Source organism: Canis lupus, chromosome 4, assembly GCF_003254725.2.
Source record: "Canis lupus dingo isolate Sandy chromosome 4, ASM325472v2, whole genome shotgun sequence".
In the NCBI taxonomy this organism is placed as follows: domain Eukaryota; kingdom Metazoa; phylum Chordata; class Mammalia; order Carnivora; family Canidae; genus Canis; species Canis lupus.
In genome coordinates, this window is record NC_064246.1 from 32833513 (window position 1) to 32845291 (window position 11779).

Genomic DNA, 11779 nt, shown 5'->3' on the forward strand with positions numbered 1-11779 from the left:
AGTATCCCCAAGAGAACCAGTGGGACTCTGTACCCAACAGCTGTCCCTCAGAGTCCAGCTGGCGAAATGTGGCAAGAGCTGGGGCACAGCCGGGGCCCCCTGCCCTGCTGGGGTACATTCTGCAGTGCTGCTGCTTGAGGACTGGGGGCTTTGAGAGAAGCCGGGGTCAGCCCGCCTGGCATGGATGCTGGCAGGTGCTGGTGCTCCTCTGACGGTCCTTAAGGGCCCCGGCCATGGCAGGATGGACGGGGAGGATGGGGAGTGTGCCATTGAGGACCACGGCTGCCAGAGTCCATGCAGACACAGGGCGGGGGGGTGGGGATCCCTTAGGAGAGTCACAGAATCGGTGCAGGTGGGGTGGGGGCCGGGGTTTGGTGGAGTTTGGCCCAGGCTCCAGAGTGAAGTGGCGACGGCTAAACCACCGTATAGTGGTCAATAAAGTAAGCGACTTTATTTTGTAGCTGCAGGCTGGTGATGTTGGGACATCCGTGTGACATGATGAAATCGTGCAAATGCACATTTTTAGCTGAATGAGGTTCAGTCATTTGTTTATTCATCAATAGCACACCCAGTCGTTCTTTTAACGACACACATTCCGAGTGTACTGTCTGTGCCGGGCCCTCTTCCGGGTGTTAGGTCCCCAGGCTCCAACAAGCCAGAAGGAAGGAAAGAAAAAGAAAAAGCACAAAATCCCTCCCTCGGGTTGACAAGAGCAGACCTGTGGGGCGGCGAGGCCTTCGTTCCAGAAGCTAGTACAGATGCTCCTGCTTACAGATGTGTCCTGGACCAAAGGCGCTCACCTTACAGTTACTTGGCCTGAGCTCTATTTAAATAGAGAAGATGGCCAAGGGCATGACAGGTGAATCCAAAATGAGAGCATCTTTTTTTTTTTTTAAGATTTATTAATGTATTTAATTTACTCAAGAGAGAGGATGGTGGGGAAGGGCAGAGCAGAGGGCGAGGGACAGAAGCAGACTCCTGAGTGCAGAGCCTAATGCAGGGCTGGCTTTCGGGACCCCGGGATCGGGACCTGAGGCGAAACCAGGCGCCCTGGAAACTACAGCGTCTTTTAAACATTAATTAAACAGAATGTGGGATGCCTGGGTGGCTCAGCGGTTAAGCGCCTGCCTTCAGCCCAGGGCATGATCCTGGAGACCCGGGATCGAATCCCACGTCGGGCTCTGTGCATGGAGCCTGCTTCTCCCTCTGCCTGTGTCTCTGCCTCTCTCTCTCTCTCTCTCTCTCATGAATAAATAAATAAAATCTTTAAAAAAATTAAACAGAATGTGAAGGGCATTAGCTTAGGCACTGTGCTTTCACACGCAGCCCGACATGTATCCACACATACGTAATCCTGGTGAGGTCTGCGGTTCCAGACGGCGCCGTCTGTAGGCGAGTCTGACCCACAGATCGACACAGGTCCTCTCGAGGGCGATGACGTTGGCTGGGGTGGCATCACTGAGAGCCTGTGAGGTGCCAGGCATTGCTCTGAGAGCTTTCCATGTGAAAAGTCATTAATCATCAGGAAAACCCCAGAGGTGGGTAGTATCATCCCCACGTTACAAGTGAGGAGATTAAGGCATGGGGAAAAAAAAAGAGAGTCATTTGCCCAAAGTCACAAAGTGACTTCTTACTGGGTAAGAAAAAGCAAAGGCAAAATTTAAGCCCAGGAAACTGGGTTCCTGGGCTCCGGAGTTCCAGGCTGTGCTCTTAGCCCTGCTGTCACACTGCCTAATCGATCTGAATAATGCACATCTTTACCCCCAGGGTTTTTTTAAAGGGTAATCTAAGGGTCTTAAAATAATCAGATTCCCAGAAATCCTCTCTGGACTTCTTTTTTTTTAATAATAAATTTATTTTTTATTGGTGTTCAATTTGCCAACATATAGAATAACACCCAGTGCTCATCCCGTCAAGTGCCCCCCTCAGTGCCCGTCACCCATTCACCCCCACCCCCCTCCTCCCCTTCCACCACCCCTAGTTCTGTCTCCCTTTCTGATATTTCCTACCCATTTCTTCTCCCTTCCCTTCTATTCCCTTTCACTATTATTTATATTCCCCAAATGAATGAGACCATATAATGTTTGTCCTTCTCCGATTGACTCTCTGGACTTCTCTCTCCCTGGATCGTGTTCATAGAAGCCGCCAGGCACCGCTGCTCACTGACGAGCTCCCTCTGTGGCCCTCTGGCCCCTCCTGTCCTTTCGGCTCCAGGCCTGCCCGAAGCTGTCTCTGCCAGAAGTGGAGACCAGAACATCCTCTCCTGCCTTCATGGCACCCCCAGTCCGCCTCGGAATCGCTGTGCCCTGGGCAGCCCCCCATCCCGTGGAGGAAACCACACAGAGGCCAGGAGCAGTACAAGCTCCTGCTTTGCTCGGACCACTTTTTTTTTTTTTTTCCAAAATGCACCATGGGAAATTCCTCACGAGCAAAATCCCTGCTGCATCACGTGCACGTGTCGTTGGTATACATATGACCAGATACATATATATATACGATTTTTTAAAATGCATGTTCTTAGGTGTGATGATGTCTTTGTGGCTTTGTTTTCTGAAGCCTTGGAGGGCATGATGCATGACATGGGCCTGGCAGGGTAGGCAGGAATTGGTGAGGTGGCAAGAAGGGAGAAAATGTCCCAGGAGGCCGACTTATAATCAACAATCTTCGGGGGATTTTCCTGGGGCTGCTGGAGAAGCTGCAAAGACAGATGTGGGTTTAAATCCCCAGAGAAGGGACCCCTGGGTGGCTCAGTGGTTGAACGTCTGCCTTCGGCTCAGGGCGTGATCCCAGGATCTGGGATCGAGTCCCATGTCGGGCTCCCTGCATGGAGCCTGCTTCTCCCTCTGCCTGTGTCTCTGCCTCTCTCTCTCTCTCTCTCTGTGTGTGTGTCTCTCATGAATAAATAAATAAAGTCTTTTTTAAAAAAAAATCCCTGGGGGAAGCTCACCAGTGGCAGGGCTGCCCCGAGGGACAATGCGCTGTCTCCGGGGTTCATGCGGAAGCCTCCACTCCATGTGCACCCAGATAGGAGGAGACACTCACCTCTTAAGGGTTTAATAGGAGAACCTGAAACACTTAATAGGGAAGGGAGTGGAGCCTATATCCCCATTCATGGAACAAACACTTGTGCTCAGCTCCGAGATGCAAGGGACACACGGCTGGAACAATAAGCCTGAAGCTGAGAATCTCACGAGACCAGGTAGGAATCAGGATTCTTTCTGTAGCCCCCCTCTGCAGGTGACAATGATATGATGACAGGGTCGTACGATTTCATAGAGGTCCTATTCCTTCTGGTGGATGGCCCTCGCAGCTCTACTTTCTAACAACCCCTGGAGCGTGAGCCCTGGGCTGCAGCCACCCTCCTGTTCCTCACTGCTGGTGGCATCAGCTCTCAGGGGTACAAGGGATGCTCATGGGGACGCAGACACCCACGGATCGAGGGTCACATCACCCACCAGGCTCTCACTGCCCCATAGGGCAGCTCTTTGGAGCGTCAAACATATGTGATCTCTTTGGGAGTTTCCAATAAGAGGAAGAGTAATACTTCCTGAAGGACACCCTGGAATACTGCGGAGAAGACAGTTAGAGGAAACAATGGAATTAGAGCCTCTCCGAACGGTGCTTGCGCCCCCGGGGAGATGGGTGGTGTTGGCCAAGTCACCATGATGTGCTGGGCTTCAGCTTCTTCACCTGTAGAAAGGCCTAGAACTCTTCCTTTCTCCAATTGGACAGCCCATGGGAAATGTTACATGTAAACGTCACAGGGAAAGGGTCACATTTATTGCTTCCCAGCCACTACCTATAATAAGATCATTAATAGGACAGGACAAAGCTCCCCGGGCACCCCCCGACCCAATCGCTGGGTCCAGGTCAGTGCCCGGAACAGAGTGGGTGCTCAGTAGATGGTGTTGACGAGACGGGCCAGGCCACAGGGGACTAGAGGGCCAGACCCCCCAGGGCCCCCCAGCCCCCCAGGGCCCCGTACCCAGCCCCACCGGTCAGGCCCAGTCCTGCTCTCCACCTCTGTGCGCCTCGCCCTCGGCGTCTCTGCAGCCCGGGCCGTCCCCACGGGGGGCTCTGTGGCCCGCGTAGGAGCAGTCCCAGAGCTGGGGCACCGCCCGGGGACAGCGGGGGCCCCTCCTGCGCCGGGGACAACAGTTCAGCCCCCCGGGCCGGCAGCGGCAGTGAGCCTGGGCGGCCCACACGTAGGCGCCCACGGGCAGGGCGAGCAGCGCGGCGCTCAGCACCACGGCCACATGCAGGAGGCGCTCCCGCGCGGCCAGCTCGGCCAGCTCGCCCTGCGCCCGGCCCGTCACGAAGACCACACAGCGGCCCCTGCGGGCGGGCCGGCCCTCCAGGCTGAGGCACGCCTCGTACTTCGTGCTGGGCCGCAGGTCCTCCAGCCCGTACGTGTTCACCCCGGGGCCGATGTGCACCACCTCGGGCCTGAGCGTTGCATCGGACGCGATGTAGAGGGTGAACCACGGATCCCGGGGGCCGTCGGCCACCACAAACCACTCGAGCAAAATCCCGCGCACCGTCTGCCTGACCACCCGCAGGTCGATGTAGGCCTCGCCCTCCGAGGGCAAAGGAGGGGCGCGGGCAGCGGCCGGGGCCTGGGTGGGCTGCACGTGGAGGGCAATGACCAGCGCACTCCGGCCCATAGAGTTGGAGGCCACACAGGTGTAATTGCCTCTGTCCACCAGGTGGGCTGCAGGTATGACCAGTTCGGACAGGGCGGTGTCTTCTGCAGCCGACGAAGTCAACACTGGGTGGAGAGAGAGCAAAAGGGCTCTGAAGGGCACGTCCCTGCTAGAAAGCTGGACGGTGCCCAGCAACATCCGTTCTTTGCTTTTTTCTTGAGCCGGAGGTGACCGCCTACCAAGCTTACATTCCTGGTATTGGCCTCTCAGCAACCCCATAAGGTAAGTACCCCCTTTTTACTCTTAACAAGTTGAGGACTGGAGTGATTCAGCAACCTGCCCATAGGGACACATGCTCAGAGGCAGTGGCCGTCCTGGAACCTCATTCTTCTGCCTACGAAGACCACACTTCCAGCTCCACTTGCTGCTCCAACCAAACCACCAGAAGCCTCGCTGAGCTAACAGCATGGTTGGGGGCAGATCTCTAGCAACTGTGGGATGTTGTGAGCTTCGAGAATCACCTTCCTGGGGGCTCCTGAGTGGCTCGGTGGGTTAGGCATTCAACTCTTGGTTTTAGCTCAGGCCATGATCTTGGGGTCATGAGATCAAGCCCCAAGTTGGGCTCCATGCTCGGTAGGGAGTCTGCTTCTCTCCCTCTCTCCCCCTCTTCTGCTTCCCCTCTCTCCACTCATGTGCACGTGCTCACTCTCTCTAAAAAAAATAAATAAATCTTTAAAAAATTGTTTAAAAGAATTACCTTTTTAGCTCCCAGGTGCAGAAAGGCTCAGAGCCTTGAGCCAAATGCCTGGATTCTATCCCTTACTAAGTGCATGGTGCTGAGCCAGTTGCTTAGATTCTCCTGGCCTCGATTTCCTCATCAGTAAAACAGGATGATAAGAGTTTAAGTTTGTTAGTAAGCACTCAGTGTAAGCTGTTGTCATTACTGAGAGAATAATATAACACGGTACCAAAGGCACTGACTACAGACCATTAAAAGACATCTGCCTGCATATCACTGTTCTTCAAGATGCTATGACAATAAATCCTACATTAGTATTTAATCTCAACCCAATAAGATGTGATCAAAATGATAGGAAAAACTCAACAGTTCAGTTCCTTAGGTATTTTTTAATCTTCCAGCGGCTTCTCACCATGCATAACAAATATCTGGGTAACTGACTGTATTTCTCAAGCTTTACTCAGATAGGTCTAGCTGTCTTCTAGACAACTTTAAGATATCCCAAGGGAGACCACCCCTGTCCCAACCCTGCAGGGTAACATTAAAGGGGATTCCAGCTGAGGTATGAAAGCACACCATAGAGTTTCAGGACATGAGAGGCAGGTCTGAATCCCAGTGATGGGGCCTGTGGAGGTCACTTCCTCACCTGGGTCCCAGGATTACAACTTCAAGCCAGTAAGTTCTGAACAACAGAGTGGTGGGAAGTGTAAAATTCAGTCAACATCTAGGAATTCCCAACCTTGCCCAATGGTAAGAATTACTTGGGGAAAGGAGGAGGGGAGAAGAGAGAACACTTGTTAATAGGCGTTAATCTCAGGCCCACCCCTGGACACAGGAAATATGAATCTCCAAGGCAGGAGCCTGGAGATCTTATTTCCAACAAGTACCCCGGTTGGGTCTGCTCCAGCAATTTTAGGCAATCAATAATAGATAATCTCTAGAATCAGTCCTAGTCAGAAATTCTAGGACTTAAGAACATACAGTGTAGTATTTTGCATTTAGAACACTCTTAAAGAATCTATCTGTTCATATATAATTTTATAATATTTATACAATATGTTAAGTCTACTATAATATATTTACATATATTATATATTTTATATATAATTTATAATTTATATATAATATATATTATATTATATATAATATATAATTATATATTTTATATATATTTATATCCCATAGAGGTCTGTATGCAACCATTTAAAATCATTCCAGATGGTGGAACACTGTCTTGGAAACTTCCCCGTTGTGGTGGGTATAATTCAGGCCGAGCCCAATCTTACCTGCACCCTCACTTCACGATTGACCCAGTTTAGAACCTCTCTATTGAGGAGAGAGTTGCTGTAGACCTCACCATTTCCCCCAGATACACTGAGAGGGCTCACGTGGCTTACCATCAAATTCCCTCCACATGCTCAGGGGGTAAGCCCATGCAATGGTTGGTGAAGGGCTGGCCTGTGCCAGGCATCTCAGGGTCACATTATGTCCCATCTGGACGGTGACACTGGCACTGGGTGTTGAGATCTGCGGCTTCCTGCAAGCACTGAGCTCAGTTTCGTGAAAAAGCTGCCCAGCCTTGGAGAGAGGGCGTTGGCACATCAGGTAGTAATTCACCAGGATGACCGGGATGCTGATGGAATTCACAAATTGGACAAATCCCCTCAGGCGACAGTCACATAGCCAGGGATTGTTGTGCAGTGCCAGCACCAGGATGGGGACAGTCTTGGCTCCACAGCCAGGCTGCTGTTGTTTCCGGTAGGCCAGCCAGTTCAAGAAGACACTCTTGGACACAACCGTAAGCCTATTGGAGGATAGGTCAAGGTAGGTCAGGTTGACCAAGAACTGAAGCGCTAGCTCGGGAAGCGCATCAATCCTGTTGTGCTTGAGATCCAACACCCTCAGGAGAGGGGTGGCTTGGAATGCTGTCCATGGTACTGAGCGGAGCTTGTTCCCCTCCAGTCTCAGCTCTTTTAGTTCTGACAGGTGCTCCAGGGCTCCCAGGTGTATCACAGTGATGTTGTTAAAATTAAGCCAAAGGTGTTCCAAAGTGCTCATGTTGATGAAGGACCCTCGAGGTAGTTCATATAAGGGCGAATTTTCAATCCTCAACTGCTTTAACTCTTCAAGAAGGTTCCTTGGGATCTTTCCCAAAGAGATAGACATACACTGCAGAGTCCTGTACAAGAAACCACAAACCCTTTAAGACGAACATCAGTGGGGCGCCTGGGTGGATCAGTCAGTTAAGCCACTGACTCTTGATTATGCTCAGGTCATGATCTCAGGGTCCTGAGATGGAGCCCCGCATTGAGCTCCCAGCTCAGCAGGGAATCTGCTTCACCTGTCTCACACTCTGACCCTCATCCCACCCATGCATTCTCTCTCTCTCTCTCTCAAATAAATAAATAAATCTTTTCAAAAAATATAAACATCAGAGAAGTGAGATTAGGTTTATTCTGGCATTAGAGGTATGAGTTAAAAGAAAAAAATATATGTTATTCACTTGAAATAAGAGACCCATATGGGTAAAAGTGCACAGTTCTCCAAAGTTCAGAGCCAACTAGAGATTTCACTGACTTCCTGCCACATCTAGGCCTGGTCCCACTCCACATCATCCCCAAAGAGAGCCCATCCCCTACAACCCCCTGGCATCTTGTTAGCACAGCGCACCTGCCGAAACTGTCCTCTGAGCAGGTACATCCTGGCTGACAGGATGGCTGAGCGGCATTTGAATCCAGAAAGACCAGGACTAGCAGCAAATAGTGAGAAACTGAAGCCATACTGCTCTGCAAGAAACTACCTTGCAAGTTTTCAGTAAGTGTAGTCTAGGCTTTTGAGTGGCAAATCCTATTACTGGTAATCCGTGGTGATGCAGGTCAGCACAGCAGTGGCAAAGCCCCTGTATGCTCTGTTATGGCCTAGATCACAAGCTCAACAGAACCCACGAGGAAGGAGCTATATCTCTTAACTAAGGTCACAAAATTCACCCTTTGTCTGGTTCTTGAGTCTAGAAAGCAAACTCTAAGCCAGTTCTCCTACTCAGAACTGATACCACCTTCCCTCAGTTTCTTACAGAATGATCTGAGAAACAAGCAGGTAATACTATCCTGAACACAACGGTTCGGGTTATTTGGCCAGAATCCATCTAATACTTCATCTACACAGTTGACTTCTGAAAGCTAGAATTTTCTTTCTTTCTTTCTTTCTTTCTTTCTTTCTTTCTTTCTTTCTTTCTTTCTTTCTTTCTTTCTTTCTTTTTTTTTTAAAGATTTTATTTATTTATTCATGAGAGACACTCAGAGAGAGGCAGAGACACAGGCAGAGGGAGAAGCAGGTTCCCTGCAGGGAGCCCCTGATGTGGGACTGGATCCCACAACTCCGGGATCATGCCTTCAGCTGAAGGCAGACACTTGACCGCTGAGCCCCCCAGGCGTCCCTGAAAGCTAGGATTTTCACCCACTCTCTAGAAGTGAATGCAGATTGGTGGATAACGAGATGTGACCACTTGCATCACTGGCTTTCTCCGACGCCTCATGTGATGGATTCACTCCTGTACTGCACTAAGACAGCTACCTCTGCCACTGGATGAGCGGGGTTAGAGAAGCATCACAGTACAGAGGTTTTCTGAATAAGTTAAAGTGTGTTTCTTATCCTGGATCTCACAACTTGCCCTGAATGCTGTGTATTTCACATGATAAAAATGAAGGACTTATGTTTTATGTGATTTGGGTACTTATTCAACAAATATTTGTTGGCCATCTACTCTAAGCCACACACTTTCTAGGTGCAAGGAATCACTGGTGGGCAAAACTTTATAGACCCTTTGCCATGGGGTCTTCTCTCTAGCTTATGCTTCCTTGTCTTGAAATCTTTGGAAAGTCACTCAACGTACATGAGTCTCAGTTTCTCTTATGCAAAGTAATGAAATTAATAAATAGTTCATAGTGTTTCTAGGAAATTTTGAGGCTATATAAAGTACCTAACGTACATGAGTTATGTTAATTCCCTTCCTACACCAACAGACTTGAAGAGCAATAAAGTCGGCTTCCCTATTACTTACGGTACTTCCTGGTGAATATTGACACTCCTTGGATTCTCCTAATACTCATAATATACATTATACCCTACAAAAGGCCTAAAGGAAGAAAATCCGCTTAGTAGTTAGCCAGGGATGGGGGAAATGGGTCATCAACTAAGCTGATTACACTCCAGGCTTTTCATCCATGCCAGATGTATTTGAATTTCTTGTCAATTCCACAATCTGGCCAGATCTCTGGATTTCCTCTCAAGCTAAAAATCAAAACAAAGAGAATGCAATGGGTACAAACCTTGTTCTAGACATGGAGATGTGCAGCCTTAGACCCCTTTCAAGGCATGTGTTGATGCTCAGCTGCAAAGATTGCTTGCATGAGATCATGCCCTTCCCAAAACAACTCATATACAGCAACTGAGGGTGAAGAGAGCCCAAGGGCCCAGCTAGTTTGGCCTGATGGGATGAGGAGGCAACTCTGATCTCACTCCTGAGACTTGTACCATGGTGGCCAAGATTTTGTTAAGCTTGCTTTTTTGGGGGAAAAAAATGTGATTCAATTCACTGCAGGGCAACCCATTAATGAATTCTTTTCTCAGGTCAAACTATAAGGGCCTAAAGAGATCTCCATCCCCCACATTTTTTCCTCTGTTCATCCCACGCTATCCTCTTCAGATGAATCCAGGTGAACCTAACCTTCTGGTGATTTGCTGAAAGCTTGAGAAGAACATCCACTGGCATGTCGTCTCTGGAATTATGCTGGCCACTTCTGCACTGCTCCTCCTTCTCTCCTGACCCCCTCATCTTCTGGTCTCCTTATTTGTTTTTTGTTTTTTGTTTTGTTTTTTTTTAAAGATTTATTTATTTATTTATTTATTTATTTATTTATTTATTTATGATAGACAGAGAGAGAGACAGACAGAGAGGCAGAGACACAGGAGGAGGGAGAAGCAGGCTCCATACCGGGAGTCCAACGTGGGACTCGATCCCGGGACACCAGGATCCCACCCTGGGCCAAAGGCAGGCACCAAACCGCTGAGCCACACAGGGATCCCCTGGTCTCCTTATTTGGCATATGAATGCAGGGGTGTAGCTGTGTTGTCAATTAAGGCAAGAGACTGGTGCAATTAAAGCTCGGTTGTGTCATTTACTTTGAACAACTAGTGATTAAGTGGTGTCCCTAAACTCAAGAGATTTAACAACAAGGGGAAGGGGTTTGAGACTATGACACACCCATGTCCCTTCCTGAAGGATGTTTTCAAGAACTTGGCTTAGAATTTTTGGTAGAGAAGAGCCGTGGGGGGGGGGGATCACTCTGTTTATGACACGATTATATATAAAAGATAGAAATGGCTTCCTGGTGATGGCTCCTCGGCGCATCTTAATAGAACCTTATTAAGACAGTTTTCTATTCAATTGGAAAATGTGACCCCAGGGTTGGAAGAACTTTGGGGCGACTCAGACAGAGAGCCAGGTGACATATCGGGGAGCAGACGTGCTGTCTTTCCTCTTTCTCAAGCTGGTGCTCTTCCCTGGCTCCTCCCTCTGCTGCCAACCCCATCTGAGGTGTCCTCCTGGCTACGCATGCTCTGTGGCCTGCCTGGGATGGACACACAGGTGACTACGTTCCCAGCCCTCCCAAGTAGGCAGGCTATGTGACTAGCATTCTGGCTAATGAACTATTAGAGGAAATAATGTTTTAAAAGCCCCTGCGTGACATTCCAGCTTCTCTTCCCCCTTGCTACGGCAGTTGTTAGCATTCCAGGTGATGGAGTCGTCGTCAGCCTGGGTCCCCAGGTGAATAAATGGAGCAAAACCCTTTCTCCATCCACATTTCCCACAGACTCAAGAACAGGGATAAATCTTTCTATGGCAAGCCACCAAAATTTGGTAATTGTTAGCACAGCATAAGCCTAAGCTATCCTGACTACAATGTCTTTGCAATCAAATAACGTGTTCAAAGACTTTTAAATTTATTTTTATTTCTACTGGAGTATATGATAGTTAAAAATTTCCAGCTCTAGGAGCTCTAAACACACTGTTCACTGAGTCCCTTGATCGATAGCCTAATTTCAACAGCCCACATCCACTTTCCAGGGTATAATTTCTGTTACTTGCCTTTTGTACCCTGCAACCTACACATGGAACTTGAGATAAGTGACATCAGACCTGCCCCCTGCCCAGCTCAAAGGGAATATAAGCATGTTGCAGTCAGAAAAAAGGTATGATGGAGATGCGACAATCACAGTCAACATCCAGACAAGGTTTCCAAGGACAGCACACCGTAGGATCACCATGGTGCAGGATGGTCTTCACCACTGGGAGACCAGAAATTGTTTTCCCTGGACTCTAAGCAGATTTTCAGGG

General features: G+C 49.1%; 1 protein-coding gene across 1 annotated transcript; it reads right to left on the reverse strand.

Moving 5' to 3' along the window:
• Positions 1-3998: 3998 nt before the first annotated feature.
• On the reverse strand, positions 3999-8249 carry LRIT2 (leucine rich repeat, Ig-like and transmembrane domains 2). Its single transcript, XM_025435447.2, has 3 exons — positions 8053-8249; positions 6780-7561; positions 3999-4768 (listed from the first exon to the last, which is right to left on the reverse strand). Exons 1-3 carry the CDS (start codon positions 8160-8162, stop codon positions 3999-4001), a joined length of 1662 nt encoding a protein of 553 aa, XP_025291232.1. The 5' UTR covers positions 8163-8249.
• Positions 8250-11779: the final 3530 nt, after the last annotated feature.